At 42.0% G+C, this 23,288-nt stretch overlaps 1 protein-coding gene and 1 long non-coding RNA gene across 2 annotated transcripts; one reads left to right on the forward strand and one right to left on the reverse strand.

Moving 5' to 3' along the window:
• Window positions 1-1,636: 1,636 nt before the first annotated feature.
• prokr1b (prokineticin receptor 1b) lies at window positions 1,637-14,489 on the reverse strand. The gene is given in 5 exon segments (XM_073050166.1): window positions 1,637-2,882; window positions 2,884-3,541; window positions 5,166-5,677; window positions 6,240-6,381; window positions 14,382-14,489. Coding segments are annotated over 3 exon segments (1,197 nt in total). The 5' UTR covers window positions 5,636-5,677; window positions 6,240-6,381; window positions 14,382-14,489; the 3' UTR covers window positions 1,637-2,813.
• On the forward strand, window positions 6,367-21,373 carry LOC140730009 (uncharacterized). Its single transcript, XR_012099475.1, has 3 exons — window positions 6,367-6,482; window positions 14,697-14,881; window positions 20,769-21,373. It is a non-coding gene; the product is annotated as an uncharacterized lncRNA (long non-coding RNA).
• Window positions 21,374-23,288: the final 1,915 nt, after the last annotated feature.

The raw sequence follows: 23,288 nt of genomic DNA on the forward strand, positions 1-23,288 counted from the left end.
GTTGGGTTCAGAATGTTTTATTAACTTATATAACTATTTCATGCAGCAAATTAAATAGCAAGAATGGTGTAATCATAATGAACAAATACAGGATGTCATGGAAAAGTGGAGCTGTGGTCAGCCATTGAACAGCAGAACAGACTTAAGGGGCCTAAGACATTGAATCCACGTTGTTAGCAAAGTGTGAATATGTTTGAGGACGGTGAAAATGGGTGTTCCATACAAAATGATGGGACGATTAGCATTTGCATATGTTATGATTGCTGCATAATCTTTAATTTCATTTGATTTGCTGTGTTACATTGAATTAAAATGTTAAAACAGGGCATCAAATGCATACAAAATACTTCTCAGAACTATTATTTAAGTTCAGTTATTACCAGCATTGTTTTTTTTGCTGTGGATATGTGTCTATTATTGTGGGAAGACAAGTTTCCATGAGAAGGGAGAAGTTTATTAATCCCCAAAAACATGTAAACTCAGATAGTCCATAAACGTATTTCCAGCATATATTTCAGTCTCAGCCTTTCATTTCCTTGCCATATATTTTGTTTTGCTAAGGTATTATGTATCCAAAGCATTTATTTTTTGTTATAACTGTACTTTCTCATTAATAGTCTTAATATTATTTTTATTACTTGTTTATGTGACTCTTCTATTTTTAAAATCAAGAATATATCTTATGTTCTTTTGTCAATATTTTCCTTTGTTTGCTTTTGATTAAAACTGCAGCTAAAATATTAATCAATATTGCACGGTGTCTAATGTGGAATATTAAATCATTATCTGAATGAGAATGAGAATAATTGGTTTTATCTTTGAAACTGAAATGAAATAAATGATGGTGGATTAGTTTCTCAGTCAGTCTCATAATTAGCACTATAATATATGCATGGTAGATTTGAGACCAGACCAAATATAACCAATTTAATAATTTTTCCAAATTACTAAATTAGTATGCTTATGTGTAAACATAAGAGTCTGCAATCTTGATGTAAAATTCCATTAAGTTTTCATTCTGTTCGTTGCTAGCCTGTCAGTGAATATTTTATTTTATCTGTGGGGCTTCATTTTGGAAACAGCTCCAGTGATTAATGTAATCATCTCATCCTGACTACTTATGTCAATATTCTGTGCAGAATTCATGCTATAGTGCTCAAAGACGATACGTAAGACCACTAAAATTGTTCAATTACTTCTACGTGACTGAGAATGCATTGACAGAGTAAGACCTGTATTATTTGACAGTGCTGAAAGCCTTGTGACTTATTTTGGTTGCAAACATTTTTCCCGAAAACATTCTCCATTCTTTTTTTTCATTTTGGCCTCAATGAGATGAGAGTTAAGTTGAGGAATCTTGAAACATTATATAACATGGCTCCCAGAGAGATGTGCAAAATATCCTAATGAATGCACACCACCCTTATCTAGACACGATATAAAGGAGAGAACTGTGAAAGCTGGAAATCTGAAATAAAATCCAAAGAGGCTGGACGAGGAAGCACTTGAGATGAAGGAAAAAAATAGGGTAAACGTTTCAGACAGATGACCCTTCATGGAATTATCATATGTGAAATAAGCACACAAATGAAAACAGCTTTTTGTAAACACTTAAATATTTATTTGGTCATCTTCAACTAGATATTAAGACCAAAGAGTTTAAATAATTTATTTTAACTATAAGAGGCTACAATAGGCAATGTTACTAAAAACAGAAGTTCACTTTTCAAAGACAATATAGCTTTAGATCATATAAACTTTGACTTCTGAAATAGTTCTTAATCAAAATAATGTCAGTTTTTTTTACTAGAGCATACCCCTTTGCTCTAATTGAGAATGAGCAGTGAAAGGCAGACGACGAGAAAATGCGGAACCAACCTTCTGGAAAATGGGCAATAAAAGGGGACTGCATTTTAACCAGAACCCCTTTCACATATACGGATTAAACATGGAACCTGCTGCAAAAACGTTTGTTTCCTTGCTCAGCATTCAAGAAATTGATTTTCAAATACCACTTCTCTAGCCCCAGAGACTTACGACACAATGAGAGCTCCTTGCCTAAGAAGCATCTTTTGGTATTAGCTTATCTATTTTCCTAAAAATACAATTACTGTATTTAAATTATAATCGGCACTATGGACTGGCTAACTGCAAAATAGCGCTGAGCTAAAATAAAAGCTACCGATTTTTAATTTTGCTTACGTTGATTTAAATCGGTCAGAAATCATCCAAACGACTTCCCTACTCGTGCAATTTACAGATTCAGAACGCGCAACCGAGTATTGAGACAGCGAGGGTAACCACTTCAATTATATTTGCCTCATCTATTCTTGAATGATGTCTCGAGTTGCTTTTCCCTCAACGAAGAATATTCCAAGATATTAAATAGTCACTTGGCTTAATTCGTTCCCCCCTCTAGATAGATCTAATGAACAAATGCGTATCATATACAATTACAAAATTGATTCGAATCTGTTCCGTGTTATTACTTTTATTGCACTTGGTTTAAGCCTTATAAACGTTTAATTCTATCTAATGTGTCTATACAATCCGAGTATTGGTTGGTAGTCCGAAGAACAGTTTTCGAAACAATATGCCTAACCCTGGGATAGGCGTATCTTTGAGTTTGACAAAGTACAAATAAATAGCGACCACGGGTAATGAAATACCCCGCCCCCACATTTACAATACAACAAGGACCATTGACTAGTGACATCTTCCACATACCCTGACAATAAACCATACAAAACACAGTCTAGCCGTCTGTGGTCGGTGACCCAGAGCCCAGTCTCTCAGCATGCACCAGTGTTAAGTCAGTAGGCCCCTTTATCTTTGAAAACATTTTTCAGCTGAACTTGGTCAACCACTTCTGATAGTGGCCCCACCAGTTGTCCTCACGTCAAGTTCCTGCGTCGATTTGCTGCTCCCGCACTGGGTGGACTTCCACCTCAGCAACACCACCTTCTTAAAGTACTTCACGGTGTTGTTTTTAACCGTCACAAAAAACACCGTATTAATCATACTGTTGCTCATGGCAATGCACTCAACCATGTAAAATACCGCTATGTAGTGTTTCTCTTTCAGAACGAGGGTCGGGTAGAAATCTCGAACAATTGTAAATCCATAATAGGGCGCCCAACATAATATAAAAACAGTTAGAATGCCCAGGAGCATGAGCACAGTCTTCCTCCTGCACCTCAGCCTTCTCCTGATTTGCTCAGTCTCGTTGCCCGGCACGCGCTTAAACCAGAGCTCTTTGGAGATCTGAGCATAGCAGAGACCCATGGTGACCGAGGGTCCCACGAACTGCAAGATAAAAATGAACAGGAAGTACGACTTGTAGGATATTTGCTGGTCGGTGGGCCAGATTTGGCCGCAGAACACCTTGTCCTGAGCATGGGTGTGAGGAATGATGGTCTCGGCGGCGAAGTAGGCGGATGGGATGGCTATGAGCAGTGAGCCGAACCACACCACCCCGATCAGCACCCAGGCAGTCTGATAATTCATTCGAGGCTTCAGTGGGTGCACGATCGCCAGATACCTGGGGTAAAGAGAAGGAACACGAGAACCCATCAAAATACAGTTTTGTAATGAAGAACCGCCGAGTCACCCCATCGAACGGTAATGCGCCACTATATGGCACCGCAATTCGTCCAAAACAATACAGATTTTCACTACTTTATAATCATTTAGCATCTAAACCCATTAATACATAATCCACAGTTTGCCGCTATATCAGAAAGTAATTAAACTCCATAAGACTGGTGTTGAAACTCCAGGAAACTCAAATTTAACAATACTGTTATGCCATGACAACTCACTATTAGATGATCTACCACTAAATCAATTACTGTATTAATATCGTAATCTATCAGAAAGTAAGGCGGATCAACACCTCCAACCCACTAACCCGTCCCTCCACACCGCGACCACTACTACTTTATCATTTCCCGTCAGTTTCACCTCATGTGGCATCACTTTATGGGCATACAATCAATCTAGGCACATGTTATCTTATTATTTACATTTCTTATGTGTTTTTTAAATTATTGTGTTCTTTATCTTATTGTGACTTTGCGTGGCATCGGATCCAGAGTAATAATTATTTCGTTCTCCTTTACACTGGCGTACTGGAAATGACATTAAACAATCTTGACTTCTGAGTCATTAATTTAACAATATGTGCGACAGTCCATCGCTAACATAACCTTTCCCCGTGTGATACTGTTATCCGCAGCTATACGCCAAGATGTGTACCCCACCTCCCGTAAGTAGTTATTTATCGCCACATCACAGTATGCGAGATTTACAATATATATATATATTTTTAAAAAATGTACAGGAACTGAATGTGAATCCACTCGAAAGAAATTAAAGCGCAAAGTGATGATTTTTTTTTACTGAGGTGGAAACGACACACAGGGGTATCCAGCGAAAGGATCCAAGACTCAGGGTTTACAAACGCCTAAAAGAAATTATGTTGAAATTTTTGTGGCTAAGGAGACAACGGAAAGTTCTAAGCAACTCAGCAGCATGTGTAGCGAGATTAACCATCCACCCGGAACGTTTCTCTGCAGACGCTGCCTGGCCTGCTGCACATTCCTGCACTGTGCGCTCAGCAGCGTGACATTTACCACGGCTGAGTGAAAGGGGCCGTTTTTAAAAAGCACAAACTCCTTTCGGTATGAAACGGCAAGCCCAACATTTCGCTAAGGAGGAGGTGGAAAATGCGGACTTCATCTTACAGCCTCCACAAACGGAAGGTTGGTGGGGTGGGGGAGGATAGGCAGAAAGAAAGAGTAAACGAGGGAATTCTGTGCCATCCAGATACTTTGTTGTTGACGGAACCGCCTCATGTTCTGTATTATCTTTGTGAAAGTTGAAGATTTCAGAGAGGAAAGTACCAAATGGTGCTGATAGCATTTAGCGTGATCGATGAAAACGCGTGAAATGGAAATCATTTTCCTCTTAAAACTGGGTTCCACTTAGAGTGCCGTGTGCAAGAAATTGTAAAATTGTTTCACTACCGAAAATAAGCCACGTGCATCAAAAGGAATGACATCGATTCATTCACAACATTCATCACTGTTTACTCACACCCAGCATTCCGATTGAAGCGGCTTCTCTTTGTTTAACTATTTTTGTGTGTGTGTGTGAAGACTCACCGATCTATGGCAATGGCCAGGAGTGCATTTGTGGACACATACAGAGAAACGGTCCGGAGGTAATTGACGGAGGCGCAGAGAATGTGGCCGTGCTCCCACGACAGCTGCTTCACTACGTAGTAATCCATCTCAAAGGGGCAGCACACGATGGCAACCACGAAATCCGAGATGGCCAGGTTGGCGATGAGCAAGTTGGTTAGGTTTCGGAGCTTCTTACAGCGAGCGAGGGTGGCGATGAAGATGAAGTTACCGACACCGCAGATGAGCATGATGCAGACTAACGCGACCCCGACTACTGTCCTGGCCGCCCTGAAGGTCTGGTCTGCCGTGAAGTCCTGCTTCTCCGACCGTAAAACATCGTAGTCAGAGTCCTCGCAGCTCAGATTCTGAGACTGAAGCAGATTTCTCAGATCCAGCTGGTCGGAGTAGGTCTGGTAAACTTCGAGCAAGTCGTTACAGCGGTCCCCCATTGTAGCATCGATTTTAGTCCCGGCGTTTCAAAGTAGAAAGCACTATAAACATAAATAACAGAACACTCAATACTTAGATAAACATTTAAATAGTGAGCGGCACTGGAGGTATAGTACAAATTATTCCAGCCAGGAACACGAACCGTAGTAGATATTTACAATCGCTAAACAAACTTCAGTGTCGTTTTAAAAAAAAGATCAACGGCACATATACTTAAATTCTACTTCGGTAATAAATCTTGGGGATAATACGAAGTAATTTTGCAAGAGAAGATTTTACCATTTAAGATTGTTTTCATAATGGCGATATGCATCAGAGGTAGTCATATAGAACCAAGTTTATATTTAATTTTCTGAAAAAAAAACTATTTTAGGCAACAGGAATGCAGTATTTAGCTGATTTTGTTTTCAATATTGACCACACACAACATTAGCATTTCCATTAACATTTATCCGCAGTCTCAGAAATCAGAAGTTAATGCATTGCTGAAGGAACAAAATTTCATTTATTGAACATTATAATTAAAAAGATCCATCAGCTTTGCTTTTAATGCGTACAGCTCTTTGTGAAATTCGCTGCTTATACGAGGAAATCTTCCGTTACCATTACTAAAGTTTATCCAGTTTTCCAAGCCTTGTTTTATCACTCGACCTCGCCACTTCAGCCTCCGGCATGGGTCTGTCGATTGCACTTGGCCATCGCGTTTTCTTGACCAGTGTCTTCGCCTCACGCAATGCGCCAGTGCCTGTGGGAGGAAGAACGGTGCAAGGTTCGACAGATAAAAGAGACAGTGGATTTTATTGCATCAGATTTTTTGCGGAGGACAACTTCTGGCCACAATCAATGGTAAATATCAACAAAGCGAAGCCTCTGACGCAATTCCCCCACAACTGAAACTGGTCTTTTGTACACCTGAGACATACATCCCTTTTGCGGTTCCAAAGTGTAAAAGCGCTTAGGTTTTATTTTAATTTTTTAAAAATATTTAATTTTAATTTTTGAATGCTATTCGGAATCTGGAGACATTTGGCGCCGCTTTTCAATATTTGAACGTCTCTCCCAATACTGGTGTTCAACTGGCTATCCGCGAAGCAATGCTAAAGTAAGTGCAACATACACAAAATGTTGGAGGACTCTGAAACAAGAGAAGATCGGCGAGTGCTGGAAATCCGAGCAAGACACACAAAATGCTGAAGGATCTCTGCAGGCCAGGCAGCATCTGTGGTAAAAAGTACAATGGACGTTTCGGGCCGAGCACTCCGGCGGGACTCTGAAGAAGGCTCTCGGTCAGAAATAGCGACTTGCCATTTCCATAGATGCTGCCTGACCTGCTAGGTCTCTCCACCATTTTGTGTGTGCGCTGATTCGGATTTCCAGCATCTGCAGAATTTCTCATGAACTAAATTAAATGGCTAAAATGTTATTATCAAGGACTTACTTTGTGACAGCCCATCACAGGTTCTGACTCGATTAGTTATTATCCTCCTTCCTCTACCGAGGTAGTGGGGCCACCTTTCTGGCCCTCGAGACAGAAGGGGATATTTTCAATGCCCACCTCAAGTGATTTACATGATATCTCATTTGATACCCCAGTACGGTTTTGAGGGAATTCTGCAATATTAGAAGTGCCGTTTTTCCAATGAGATGTCGACCTCGTAGATGGGCGTAAAACATCCATGACACGCATTTCAGCAACAGCACTGGAAATCTGTTGTCAGCCAATATTTAGCCTCATATAACTTCATGAATAAAATAATTTTCTCATTATAGATTTAAGGGAAAATGACCTTTTCTAAAGTTGACTTGTCTCCTATGTTACCAGAGCATAACACTTAATTGGATGGAAACTATTTTGGAATTCTATATTGCTATGAATGGTGCTACATAAAGTAAAAGAAAATTATAGGCTTATTATTTTTCAAAGGGAGAAAAATAGTTTGGAGTAGGATTGATGGAATAAGATTTTTTGAGTTATCATTATACATTAACACCTACAAAGACTCTACATGCAGTCATTTCATGGAGTCATACTTTCTTACTAATGGAATGACACTGAGGTTCTGCATGACCATTCACTGATTTGATGGCTTTTGTCGTGTTTTCTTACTTAACAGATATGGTTGTGTGAATGCTGCTTCAAACAAATGTTGAAGGCATTTAGCTTTGGCTATGGTTTCTTTGAGACTGCAGCTGCACAGACTGTGGTATTAGTGTTGTGATGTGCGAATGGAAAGTAAAATTAAAATCTGCATTTCTTCATAAGAAGCAGAATATGGAGCAGGAAATGAGTCATTGCTTGGTCCAGAAATACAAGAGGTATTGTGGTTATGCGTTCTACTTTTGCTGAAGATTATTGCATGCCACTTTTGATTGTGAATATTACTTGCCTTTATTATTAGCCCTCACCTAAATGTTGCCAGTTAATTCTGTAGGTGTTGGTTACTTTTCATCTGCTGGTGAGTTGCAAATATAATTAAACTTTCTGCAATCATCAACATGTACTCTCATCTTGAGCCATGATAGAAGGCAGGTCTTTGATGAACCAGCTGAATATGGCTGGGCCTAGGACACTTGCGACTAATATCAAAGAAGATAATGAAAGCTTTTTCAAGTATGTAAAGGGTGAAAGAGAGTTGAGGGTAGATACAGGACCAATAGAAAATGACGCTGGAGATACTGTAGTGAGAGACGCAGAGATGGCAGAGGAACTGAATGTGTATTCTGCATCAGTCTTCGCAGTGGAAGACATCTGCAGTACAGTATACCAGACATTCAAAAGTGTCAGAGAAATGGAGTATGTGCAGTGAAAATTATGACTGAGAAGTTGCTCAGGAAGCTTAATGGTCTGAGGGTAGATAAATCTCCTGGACTTGATGGAATGCACCCTCGGGTTCCGAAGGAAGTAGCTGGAGAGATTGCGGAGGCATTAACAATAATCTTTCAAGAATTGATAGATTCTGGCATTGTACCGGATGACTGGAAAATTGCAAATGTTACTCCGCTATTTGAGGAGGAGAGGCAGCAGAAAGGAAACTGTAGATCTGTTAGCCTGACATCAGTGGTTGAGAATTTGGTGGAATCGATTGTTAGTGATGTGATTATGGAGAACCTGGAGGCACATGACAAGATAGGCCAAAGTCAGCATGGTTTCCTGAAAGAAAAATCCTGCCTGACTAACCTACTGCAATTTTTTGAGGAAATTACAAGCAGGGTAGACAAAGGAGATGCAGTACTTGGTACTTGGATTTTCAGAAGGTCTTTGACAAGGTGCTGCAATGAGGTTGCATAGCAAGCTAAGAGCCCATGGAATTACAGGGGAATTACTAGCATGGGTGGAGCATTGGCTGATCGGCAGTAAACAGAGAGTGGGAATAAAGGAATCTTATTCTGGCCTGATTCCAGTTACCAGTAGAGTTCCACAGGGGTCAGTGTTGGGACCGCTGCTTTTTATGACGTATGTCAATGATTTGGACTATGGGATTAATGGATTTGTGGCTAAATTTGCCGATGATACAAAGATAGGTGGAGTAGCAGGTAGTGTTGTGGAAACAGAAAGCCTGCAGAGAGACTTAGATAGTTTAGGGGAATGGGCAAAGAAGTAGCAAATGAAATACAATGTTGGAAAGTGTATGGTCATGCACTTTGATGGAAGAAATAAACAGGCAGACTATTATTTAGATGGTGAGCGAATTCAAAATGCAGAGATGCAAAGGGACTTGGGAGTCCTTGTGCAGGATACCCTAAAGGTTAACCTCCCGGATGAGTTGGTTATGAAGAAGGCGAATACAATGTTGGCATTCATTTCTAGAGGTAGAGAATATAAGAGCAGGGTTGTGATGTTGAGGCTCTATAGAACACTCATGAGACCACACTTGGAGTATTGTGTGCAGTTTTGGGCTCCTATTTTAGAAAGGATATACTGACATTGGAGAGGGTTCAGAGAGGATTCACAAGAATGATTCCAGGAATGAAAGGGTTACCGTATGAGGAACATCTGGCAGCTCTTGGGCTGTATTCCCTGGAGTTCAGGAGAATGAGGGGGGATCTCATAGAAACATTCCAAATGTTAAAAGGCCTGAAAAGATTAGATATAGCAAAGTTATTTCCCATTGTAGGGGACTCTAGGACAAGAGAGCACGTCTTCAGGATTGAAAGACATCCATTTAGAACAGAGATGCAGAGAAATTACTTTAGACAGAAGGTGGTAAATCTGTGGAATTTGTTGCCACAAGCGGCTGTGGAGGCCAAGTCATTGGGTGCATTTAAGGCAGAGATAGATAGGTTCTTGATTAGCCTGGACATCAAAGGGTATGGGGAGAAGGCAGGGGAGTGGGGATAACTGGAAGAATTGGATCAGCCCATGATTGAATGGTGGAGCAGACTCAATGGGCCAAATGGCCTACTTCTGCTCCTATATCTTATGATCTTACTTCCTTGAGTCCTTGAGGAACTCCTGTAAAGATGTCCTAATGCTGGGATGACTGAACAGAAACCATCACAGCCATATACTACACTTAGTGCAAGCTAACCACAAGAGTGTTTTTGCTGTAATGTCCATTGTCTACATAGAATCAAAATAAGAGTCAGGTTTATTTTCACAGACAAATTGTGAAATTTGTTGTTTTATGGCAGCAGTGCAGTGCAGATATTAATAATCAATGTACATTACAATAGATGGAACTGCAGATGGATGACCTTTGGCACATTCGGGAGAATGAGGAGGAGCTACAGGGAGGTAGTTACCACTACACGTCAGGAGGAAAGTACGTGGGAGACTGTCAGGAGAAAGAAGGGAATAGTCAGCCAGTGCAGAGTACCCCTGTGGCCATTTGTATAATGTTGGAGGAGATGACCTAACAGGGGAAACTGCAATGATTGGCTGTCTGGCGCTGAATCAGGCTCTGTGGCTCAGAGGAGAAGGAGGGAGGAGAGAAGTGCAGTAGTGATAGGGAATTCCATAGTTAGAGAAATAGTCAAGGGATTCTGTGGGTTTGAAAGAGACACCTGGATGGTGTGTTGCCTCTCAGGTGCCAGGGTCAGGGATGTCTTGGATCAAGTCTACAGCATCCTAAAAGGGGAGGGTGAACAGCTAGAACTCATGGTACATATTGGTATAAACAACATAGGTAGGAAAAGGGAGGAGGTCCTGAAGAGAGATGAAAGGGAGTTAGGTAGAAAGCTGAAAAGCAGGACCTCAAGGGTAGGGATTCTTGGATTGCTGCTTCTGCCATGTTTCAGTGAGGGTGAGAATAGGACAATTTGGCAGATGAATGTGTGGCTGAGGATTTGGTGCAGGGGGCAGGGTATCAGATTTCTGGATCAATAGGATCTGTTTTGGAGAAGGTATAACCTGTTAAAAAAAAATGGGTTGCTTTCAAGGGGCATCAATATCCTTGAGAGTAGGCTTGCTACAGTTGTAGGGGAGGGTTTAAACTAATTTGGCAGGGAGATTGGAACCAGAGTGATAGGGCTGAGGATGGGGCAGTTGATACATACAAGTAGATATACTGTAAGTAGTGAGACTGTAAGGAAGGACAGGCGTCTTCAGGCTCCTACACCTCCTCCCCAATGGTGGTAATGAGAAGTGGACATGTCCTGGGTGGTGATGATTCTGAATGATGGATGCTGCCTACCTGAGGCAATGCCTTTTGAAGATGCCCTCCATGCAGAGGCTTGTGCCTGTGATGGAGCTGGCAGAGTCTACAAACCTCTCCGCCTCATTACAATTCTGCACACTGCCACCCCCATACCAGACAGTGATGCAAACAGTCAGAATGCTCTCCACGGTACCTCTACAGAAATCTTCTAGAGTCTTTGGTTACATCTCACATCTCCAAGATATCAATGGCACTTTGATCTCACTTCTGGACTTCAGTTCCTTGATCCATATTTGGAATGAAGGCGAGATGAGGTTTGGAGTAAAATAGATCTGGTGAAATCCTGACTACACATTGGTGAACAAGTTATTGAGAGATAGTTTGATGATCACTTAGTCTTATAGGGACTGCAGTCTGATTGGCTGAGGTTTCTGGTGCCCGATTATCGCCGCATCATGGGATCACTGCAGGAATTCCACAGAAAAATATTCCCGTGCTGAAATCATCTTCAGCTGCTTCATCAATGAGTTACACTTTGTTATAAGGATAACTCCATAATGGAAAAGGAAACAAAAGAAAGTCAAGAGAACTTATTTTATTGCAGGAAGTTATATAAAATATATTGTCCACAATAAATGATGTCGGAAGCTAAAATTACTTTTGAAAGGAGACCAGCGGCAAAGCTGTTGGAATGAGCATTAACATGAGAACAATTAGATAGTACTTTGAGGGTCAGCAACAGATAGGGTAGACCTAATGTTCTGACCATTTTAAGAGTCTGAGTCTTTAATAGAACTTGTTTCAGTGCTCTATTGCAGCTTGGGTTAATAAATTTAAAAAAAAACAAGATTTGAAGTTCAACCTATAGCTCAACCATTCTTCTCCAATGCAAATATTGTTCATGTCTAAATTAATTGCTTGCACTTGGTTGAGTCCATCATACCAGTTTCACTTGCCAATAATACTATAATTATCCTGCTTGTATCTGTAACCTCCTTGACCCTATCAGCAAGGCCCTGTATGGTATGCAAGACCTTGCATAATAAATCAGGTTTGGTGGATGAGTCAGAACAAGGCCAGCCCATGAACTGCTGTGAAAACCTTTGACAGACTACAAAGTCATCCAAAGCTGCCAGATACAGTGGTTGAGGCAGGCACATTAGCAATATTTAAAATCCATCTTGTTAAGTACCTCGATGGGAGAGGTTTCAAGAGCTATGGGCCATGTGTGCAGACGAGACAAGCTCTCTGGCCAGCAGAGTCAGTATGGATGAGTTTGGCTGAAGGGCCTGTTTCTAAGCTGCAAGACTATGCCCCTGTGGCTAAAGCTACAAATCAGCTTTGACAACTGTCAAAGTTGACGAGATTTCCCAATGTTGTTGAATGGTCTTGATGTTAAATATTTAAACAAAGGGAAGCTAGGGCATTTTTGTATTCACTACTGGGGCTGCTATGAAATCTAACAACTGAATGGAGTAACACATTTGCTGGCAGGTTCTGTTCACAAGTTAGGAATTTCCACGTTCAATCACAGTTGCACTGCTGACATCAAAGTTAAGAATCTGCCAGAAATTCTGTGTTAGTGATTAGGACAAGGCTAATTTTGTGGCACTTTCTATTCCATTTCTACACTTTAATCAGTGCAGTGGAATTAGATACACATTATTATTTCCAAATTAGATTCTGATTTTAATGCAAAAATGGAAACCTGGTCACTCCCTTGATTTTCCACATATGCTTTACCTACTTTTGGCTCACATTTAGAGTTGTCTTGGGAAATCAGAGGAGAAATAATTTTGCAAGTACCACTATAGAGGCAGCTATTTCAAATACTTACGGTCATAGTAGTATAAATAAGAGTTAAATATTAAATAAAGAGAGGAAATAAGCACAAATAGAAGTTATTTTAATGGAAAAAAATCAGCCTTTAAAAAAGCTTAGTTCAATTGAAGCCTTTAAAAAAGCTTAGTTCAATTGGAATGAAGCACTGGCTGCAAGATAACTGGCAAATGGAAACAGTTAGTGAGGAGACACTGACTAACATGATATAAGTTAAAGGTTCACATAATATTTAGAATATTGGAAATAAGTAGGAAAAAATCTGAATTAAATAAGATTTAATTTTGCAATAGGGCATTCTGCTGCTTGTGTCATTTCCACCTTTCATTGAGATTATGACTGATTTGTAATTATTCATATGCGGATATGACAGGGTCTTTTAAGAGACTCCTGGATAGGTACATGGAGCTTAGAAAAATAGAAGGCTATGGCATTCTATTCTCGGTAATTTCTAAAGTAATTACATGTTTGGCACAGCATTGTTGGCCGAAGGGCCTGTATTGTGCTGTATGTTTTCTATGTTTTTATGTTTCATATCCTTTAATATCTTTTATTAAAAATGTATCAGTCCCAGATTTAAGATTAACAATTAGTGTCTCTATGTCAAATATGCTTAAGATCCAGAAACTTTAGTTAAGTTGCTGAAAAATGAAACAGGTAAATGTTGGAGATCCGAAGCAAAACAGAAAATGTTAGAAGCCCTCAGCATTTGTGAGAAGAGAAACTTATCATTTCAGATTCAGGACCTTTTAGCAACTCACTCCTCAATCGTCAATATTTTAGGGCAAATTACTTATGTACCTTCTCCCTGTACTTTAAGTTATGAATTGAGGTATCATTCTATTATTTCCACTAATGCCAAGATATCCTTTTTCCAATGCCATGCTCAGAACTGTTCATGGAGCTCCATCAGGCCTTCATATAGCAGGTTTAATTTCCACCCCTTGTACTCCAGTCTGCTAAAGGCTTTCATGTCAGTGCAAATACTGAATATTTTCACCACATGACAATGTTTTTAATGGTCCATTTAGATAAGCCCTAGATTTCTTTGACCTCCACTGCTTCAGTCTATTCTATCATTTTTAGTATCAAATTGGAGAATTTCTTTTTGTTTTTGTTAATAAGTTATCTGCCAGAACATTAACCATTCCCATAATTTATTATCCCTGTGGAATTTTATGCTCCCCCCTGCAATGTCTATGTTGCCTTTGTGTTTTTGGGAAAATTGGGTATTACTCTTTACAACTAAGTTTCGTATATAAAAGATGCCCAAACAGAGATTTAGATTCTGTCAATATAAATACTTGACCTTATTTCTAGTTTCTTTCCTCTGTTCTTCTACCAATTGCTTCAATTCTTGCTATTTGCTTCATGTGATGTATTTTATCAGTTGGCTTTTGGAAGCCTCTGCAAATAGCATTCATAGGCATTTCTCCATCCACCACTTCTTCAGAACAGGCATAACCCAACTTTCATGGATCTTTAAAAAAAGAGGAATTTAACAATTTTATTTCAAATGTACTCTTGGAATGCCAAGCTATCAGGACTGGAATAAGAAAGTTGGGAATGAAGAAAAAGCCAAGAGGAGGAACTATGACAATGTGTTTCACTGTTATTTTTCCAGAGGGAGATACTTAAGGCCTACGCAGCCAAACAACATGGCAGTATGGCAAGATTTCCTTAATGCCTGAATTCTCAATGCCAGCTGCTTTGTGAACACTCTGAAAGATTTACTGTACATGCCCCTCATCCTCAGGAGCAGGTAAAAATCAAAAGTTGAAACACGGGAGAGAAAACCTGGAGCTGAAGGTACTTAATATTCTCCTTTTTTTGTGCTTGAATGTATAAGCTGACTTTTTCTGGCAAATCTTCACACCAGTTCCTTATATTTTATTATCCAAGACTTTTCATTGTGGGAACCATCTGTTCCAGATGGTTTTACTTAAAAGTGTATAGCAAAAAATACTAAGCTTATTTCATAGAGTATTTTTGATATTGTTTAGAGTCTGCATGCTATTTAATATTTGGAAAACAGTGCAGTGTAAAAACTAGATAATTCATCCAATAAAAATATCCAATCTGTTTACTGTATATCTGCATTAATATTGAGACTCATTCATGTATTTCATTAGAGTTGTATTACAACAAAATTGTATGCATTCACAACCAATGCAATATGAAGAAATATGAAGTTTGATGATGGGTTTGCTGTTAACTGAAAAGTCCAGGTCTTTAGGCTAATTTCAAGTTTAATCCCTCTACTGTTATTCACTGACTGTGATTGTTGTTTATACAAATTCAATGCAAAATGTACAACATTTTTATTAATTTTATATCTATTTTATGTTATTACATATATCTTTAATGCCCAGGCATGCATATGCAGCACACAGATTTAAACAGACAGTACACTTTTGTTGATTAATCAGTATTATAAACTACTTTAATTTTAACTATCTGATTGAGTTGTAATACATAGAATAAATCATGGTGTCAAATCTCAGAGTTCAAAGTAATCTCATTGTAATTTAAGCCATTACTTTGGATTCAACTAGGGAGATGAAAATACTATTATTTTACAACTGGGCAACCACCAATGCAGTTTTTGAACAATGCATTTAACTTTCTCCTTATGTCAATACACTTACATTCTTTGTCAATATTATTCACTCTCACTGAGATCCTCGTGCAATTATCAGGAGGGGCCAGTTGCGGTAGGACTCAAGTGCAGACCAATGAATGTTCTTTTACCAGGATTTTATTAGCGGCCACAGGGGCAACAGTCTTTCAACACCAGGAGGCAGGCACGAAGCCGGAATGGTAGGTGGAAGTCTTACCTGGGAAAGGCTGTCCGGCGAGGGCAGACGATTACGGGTGCTTCAGGCAAGAATCAGGTTCCAAACAGGCAGAATCCAGAAACACAGAATTCAACAATTTCTGTTGGCAATAGCAGGCTGGAATGACTCAGTTCAGGACTGGGATGAACAGGCAGAGAGTGTGAGTCGAGGCAGGGTTTAAGTGGACCGGGTAATAAGCGAGAACAGAAACAGGTGGGTGCTATTGAGGAGATAAGTGAGTAATTGGCGAGAGTCCAATTAGGGAAGGGGCTGGTTCAAAGCCCACATGGCCATGTGAAAGAAGGTAGAATTTAAGGGCTGTCGTGGTCCAGAGCTATCAGCAGAGCCCCTTTGACCCAGTGTTCAGGCCGGATCCTTAACAGCAAGTGATATTGCACTCATATCTACGATCACACAAATTACACCATAACAGGCGACTCTGAATCTACGATCACACAAATTACACCATACCCAGCGACTCTGAATCTACGATCACACAAATTACACCATAACCAGCGACTCTGAATCTACGATCACACAAATTACACCTTAACCAGCGACTCTGAATCACCTGACCTTTTCTTAATGCACAACATTTACAATGCCTTGGCCAACATATCTTCCAGTGTTTAACTGTTCTGCTTTGCTCAAGTGGGCTTCATTGTCCAGTGACAAGCTCCCTTCAAAACACAGTGCCTTAATCTGAATGGTTCTATGCATTCTATGCCAAGGATCTGTACATGGTCCTCACCCATATGCTTCCACTGGCAATAGTAACATGCTAAATTTTTAACCTCCTGAGAAAGCTGAGGCACTGTTAAGTTTTCTTAGCTGTTGTGTCTACGTAGTTAGACCAGGACAGGCTACTGGTAATATTTACTCCTCGTAAATTAAAGCTCTCAACCCTCTCAAACTCAGCTCCATTGATGTAAACAGGAGCATGTAACCACCACTCCCCTCTTACTGAAGTCAATGATCAGCTCTTTAGTTTCACTGACACTGAGGGAACAGTTGTTGTCATGTCACCATGACACTTGGCTCACTGTCTCCTTTCTGTACTCTGACTCATCTGAAATATGGCCCAATGTCGACATCCAGGCAACATCTGACTGAGTGTGGCATCAAGGTGCCCTAGCTAAAATGGAGCCAATGGGAATTAGGGGGAAAATCCTCCACTAGTTGGATTCAAACCTGACACAAGGGAAGATGGTTGTGGTGATTGGAGGTCAATCATCTCATCCTCAGGACGTCACTGCAGGAGTTCCTCAGGGAAATGTCCTAGGACCAACCATCTTCCACTGCTTCATCAATGACCTTCCTTCCGTCACAAGGCCAAAAGTAGGGATATTTGCAGATGTCTGCACAATGTTCTGCTCCATTCGTGACTCCTCAGATAGTGAAGCAGTTCATACCCAAATGCAGCAGGACCTGGACAATATCCAGGCTTGGGCCGACAAATGGCAAGTAACATTCGAGCCACGCAAGTGCCAGGCAATGATCATTTCCAACAAGAGAGGCTCTAACCATCATCCCTTGACATTCAGTGGCATCACCATCACTGAATCCCCTACTATCAATATCCTGGGGGTTACCACTGGCAGGAAACTGAACTGGCCTAGCCATTATAAACACTGTGGCTACCAGAGCAGGTCAAAGACTAGGAATCCTATGGCGTGTAACTGACCTCCTGACTCCGAAGTCTGTCCACAAGGCTCAGGTCAGGAGTGTAATGGAATGCTGGCCACTCACCCAGACGAGTACAGCTCTATCAACACTCAATTGATTGGTACCTCTTCCACAAACATCCATTCCCTCCACCATTGACAAACAGTTGCAGCAGTGTGTACTATCTACAAGATGCACTACAACAACATACCGAAGTTCCTAAGGCAGCACCTTCCAGACCCACGGCCACTACCATCTAGAAGGACGAGAACAGCAGATACCTGGGAACACCACCACTTGGAAATCCCCCTCCAAGTCACTCACCATCCTGACTTGGAAGCAAATCACCATTCCTTCATTGTCACTGGGTCAAAATCACGCAATTCCCTCCCTAACAGCACTGTGGGTGTACCTACACCTCAGGGACTGCAGCGGTTCAAGAAGGCAGCTCATCACCACCTTCTCAAGGGCAACTAGAGATGGGCAATAAACATTGGCTTAGCTGGTGATGCCCACATCCCGTAAATGAATTAAAAAAATTATAGTGGTAATATCTACAGATCTGCAGATGGGAGTGAGAGCAGAGTCTGGCCACACTGTGACTGGTGTATAGGGAGCAGAGGACTGTCAGGGTCCGGTCTGGAAACCGCGTTCCGGGTTTTGATCAGGTCCGAGGGCTCCGGACTCCAGGTCCTGCAGTTGTCCCTCCCGTCACCTGTGATCTAGTTAGGACCCTCCTGGCTCAAGGAGGCACACCTGTAACTTATTGAGCTGCAGGTGTTTATAAGGGGCCTTGGGACTGGGACCAGGTGGGTGGTTATTTTGTTCTGTTTCTCCACTGGCTCAGAAAGCTTCTCTGCATTCTGTTATCCTGCCTGGGCTCAGATCTACTCCTCATCATGCTTCTTTGCCCGTACCAGTACTGCCAGGTTGGTCCTCTCCCTGACCTTTCTTTCCATGTGTTGGTCCTGCTTCTCTGCTCGTTTGTTTTGTTCGCGTGGTCGCGCTGTCTGCTGGCTGTTCCTGATTTTCTCGTTATCATGAGTGTTGTGTTAGTCACCCTGGACCTACGCCCGTTCCTATCCCTTGCCTCTGTCGGGCGGATCTGGCTGAACCGCCGCGGCCTGATGGCGGTTCTGCCCGTTCCTATCCCTTGCCTTCGTCGGGCAGGCCCGGCCGGTCTGCCACTGCCCAGTGGGGGTTCTGCCCCGTCCTCCACTTTCGCCCGAACCCTGGGATTGTGCCCTGCACCCGCCTAGGGGTTCGCGTCGTGCCCAGTCCTCCAGTGTTTCCGCCTGGAAGGTGACCCTACCCGGGACATATGCGGCCCGCCCAGGGAAGGCTCTTTTCTGCCCCGTCCTCCTCTTCTGCCTGAACCCTGGGATTGTGCCCCACACCCGCCTGGGGGTTCGCGTTGGGCCCAGGCCTCCGGTGTTTCCGCCTGGGAGGCGGCCCTTCCCGGGATATATGCGGCCCGCCCAGGGAGGGCTCTCCAGCAGCCTATCTAGCCACCTAGACCTGCCTGCCTGAACCCCCGGGGGACCTGCCTGCCTGAACCCCCGGGGGACCTGTCTGCCTGAACTCGAACTCAGGGAGCCCGCTCCGCTCTGCCTGCCTGAACTTTGGGAGCCTGCTCCGCTCTGCCTGCCTGAACTCTATCTACCTGAACCCCAGCTCTACCCTTAAGTGCCATGGCATCCCCATCCTGCCCTCCCCCTAGTACTTCAGTGTCTGCGTCCTGCGTTTGGGTCCATCCGGCTGCGTTCCTGACAAGGACACAGCCTAGTGTAGCACTCAGATTAAGCTCCTCTAGTCTTGCATCTTTGGATATTCATACGTGTATGATTAACGGTTGTATTCTTTCAAAACAAAAAAAAAAGTGATGATATCTTGCAGTGACCTGTGAATGAAATAAGCTCTTTTCATTATTTAACTACAGAGTGCCACCTATTACAATTCTTAGTGCTGGGAATTGGATCCAGAATACTCGCATGAGTCTCACTTGCAACAGTCGCATCTTATTAATAATTAAAAAATTTTCACTCCCTAAATTATCTGCTTTTATTCTTAATCAGCATTACATTCAAAATTGATTAAAAAGATCTTTTATTGAATTAGCATATTGTTTCCAGCTGACTTGGCAGCTGTCGGTAGTTGTAAATCCTGTACTTTAAACTTGTCTGCGAAATGTTTTCAAAACCTCGCAGTTTTACCAAACATCACTATGATTTAGACCCCTAGTGGTCAGAGCTTTAAATTTCAAATCATATAGCCAACGAGCCCAGTTTCTGCAGCCAGACCACGAGCGCAAACTGGAGAAACTAAACAACATTTCAAATGGTGTGTAACTACATCAACCCACGTTTCCCACAGTAACCTTCTATTTTCATTCCAAGAATAGTTTGATTTTTTTTTTTGAAGGTATTTCAATATCTTTAATGAATTCCTCAAAGTGAGAGTAATGACACAGCAAAAGGATCCTCACTTCAGCTACCCTGAGCAGCAGCACATTAGTTGGTTCATAATTCCTTTCCCTTTTCCAGCTTTTGCCAAAATTGTTACAGCCCTGCTTGCTCAGCTGGTAGAACGTGAGACTTCTAATCTCGGGGCCATGGATTAGAACCCCATGTTAGGCACAAGTTTCTTTCTGCACCACAGGGGCAGAGCTGGTAGAATTACTGCCTCACAACTTCACAACTCCAGTTCAGTTCTGAACACTATGGCCACTCTAGTCACTGTACACTAAAATACACCGTGTTTTTGTTGTCAGATTTCTGAAAGGACGTTGAACCCATGAACACTAATTCATGTCTTTTTTTGAACTACTTATTAAGCTAAGCTTTAAAAAATATTTTCTCTTCATACTGTAATTCATTGTTTTTATTATTATGTATTGCAATGTACCCCTGTTGCATAACAACAAATTTCACAACCTATGCTGGTGATTTTTAAACCTGAATCTGATTCAACTGTGATTTCTTTTGTAAAAAATGTGTATAGTTGATACTTAATTTATGCTTAATTTATGTCTTTCTGGTGAACAATACCACGTTGTTGCTGCAGCTAACTTTTTCATTAACCATGATTGAGGAGGAGCTCAGGAGGAGATAATGGCATCTAACGGAAACTCTCTTGCTTGCATCTTCGGAAACAGCTCTATTTCCATCTTTAATATCTTTATTTTTCCCTTTCAGGGTTCTTTTGAAGACCCTGGATTTACACGCTGACTTTGGTTCTTTGCGGGAATGGGACCCGCTCTCGGGGTTTCACGACTGGCCGTTATTCGACACGCCAAGGATGCTGCCTGAGAGCTTCACTCGTCTTCGGGGGTCCGAGATTTCGTGGCTCTGGAGACGGGCGGACCAAAGGTCGGCGTCTCTGCAGGAATCTGGTGTGTGGTGGGAGATGGAAGATCGAAAGCAGAGAGCTGGCTACTGGTTGTGTGCCCAGAGACTCGAGTTCTTTGGGCACAGAGCTCGGAAAAAGCGATGCAATGGTCTTTTAACATTATAAATCAGCAAGTTGTTTATGTCTCCCCTCTCGCTGTGAAATGGAGACATCTCTTTCTCCCTTATTAGGGAGAGCGAGAGCCTGTTGTATGTCGAATTACTGGGTGAATGAAAGGGGGGGGGAATCGTTGCTCACGGCCACTTATGCGCGGGTGGGAGGGGAGCTGAGGGGGCTTTGGAGTTCTAACATTTAACTGTCATTCATTCTTTGGGTGCACTCCTCTGTTTTTGTGGATGGTTGCGAAGAGAAGAATTTCAGGATGTATATTGTATACATTTCTCTGACATTAAATATACCTTTGAAACCTTTGAAACTTGTACTTGTGCATTTAACAATAAACTGGACTTGGAGCTTGATGTGACCTCCGCTATGTAGAATTTGAATGTTCTCCCTGTGACTGTGCTCCAGATTTAACTCTCATATCCCAAAATGTGGACCACTGTAAATTGCCCCCAGCCCCAAGGTATAGATTAATGGTAGAATCTGGGAATGAGGGCAATTGATGGGAAAGTGGGGAGAATGAAATGGGTCAGGGTGGGCAGGCAGAGGGTTAGAATAACTTTCTGTACTGCATTCTCTATGGGTGGTGGGAGTAGGCATTGGCTCGGCTGGGACTAGATGATCCAGAAAGCCTGTTGCTGTGCTCTGCTTTTCTATGACTCTGTTAGATGCCGAGTATCTATCAGAGCACCTCTAATGTTCATAAAGAAAGGCAGAGTGTTTCCTAGAGGAATTTATCAACCAACTGGCAAGTGGAAGGCTTTTAAAGTTGAGATAGTGAAAGCTCAAGGTCTGCATGTTCCTGTTGGAGTGAAGGAGAGGGCTGGCAGGAGTAGGGAGTTCTGGATGATAAGGAATATTGAAGCTCTAGCCAGGAAAAAAAGATTTAAGGATTAGCTTTACTATTTGACACATGTACTGTATATCAAAACATGAAAGATACAATGAAATGTATCTTTTTCGTCAATAGCTAATACAGTCCAAGGATGCGCTGGGACAGCCAGCAAGTGTCACCACACTTCCAACACAAGTTATTAATCTGGACTCGTACATCTTTGGAACGTGGGAGGAAAGCAGGTCACGGGGAGAGCATACAAACTCCTTATAGAAAGCAGTGGGAATTGAATCCCGGCCACTGGTGCTGTAAAATGTTATGCTAACTGCTATCCTACCACGCCACGTGGGTCAGGGACGGGCAGCAGGGGAAGGTGAATCTCCTGGAGGAGTATAAAGAATACAGAAGTGTACTCAGGACGGAAATCAGGAGGGCAAAAAGGCAGTATGAGGTAACTTTGGCAGAAAAGATAAAGGAAAATCCAAGCAGACTTTATAAGCAACACACACAAAATGCTGGAGGAACTCAGCAGGCCAGGCAGCATCTATAGAAAAGAGTACAGTCGATGTATCGGGCTGAAACACTTCAGCAGGACTGGAGAAAAAAAGATGAGGAGTAGGTTTAAAAGGTGCGGGGAGGGGAGAGAGATCCCAAGGTGATAGGTGAAACCTGAAGGGGAGGGATGTGGTACAGAGCTGGGAAGTTGATTGGTGAAAGAGATACAGGGCTGAAGATAAACAGGAGGCCACACGGGGAGCACAGGACGCAGTATATGACTCCAACAGACTCACAGGTGAAGTGTTGCCTCACCTGGAGGGACTGTTTGGGGCCCTGAATGGTAGTGAGGGAGGAGGTGTAGGGGCAGGTATAGCACTTGTTCTACTTACAAGGGTTAGTGCCAGGAGGGAGATCAGTGGGGAGGGACGAATGAACAAGGGAGTCATGTAGGGAGCAATTCCCGTGGAAATCAGGAAGTGGGAGGGAGAGGGAAAGATGCGCTTGGCAGTGGGATCACATTGGGGATGGCAGAAGTTGCGGAGAATTATATGCTGGACGCAGAGGCTGGTGGGGTAGGAGGTAAGAGGAACCCTATTCCTGGTAGGGTGGCAGGAGGATTAGGCGAAATGGCAGAGATGCAGTTGAGGGCAGTGTTGATGGTGAGGGAAAGGAAGCCTCTTCCTTTGAAGAAGGAGAACATCTATTATAACTTTAGTGAAAAAGAGTAAATATCGAGTGAATGGAACTCCTCAAAGACCAAAGTACTAAAGAGGATGTGTAAGGTCCTTTATGCATATTTCTCCTCTGGTTTTACTGTGGAGAAAGACGTGAAGCTTTTGTAACTAGGAAAAGCAACTGGGGAGGTCTTGGG

This window comes from Hemitrygon akajei, chromosome 7 (assembly GCF_048418815.1).
Source record: "Hemitrygon akajei chromosome 7, sHemAka1.3, whole genome shotgun sequence".
Lineage (NCBI taxonomy): Eukaryota > Metazoa > Chordata > Chondrichthyes > Myliobatiformes > Dasyatidae > Hemitrygon > Hemitrygon akajei.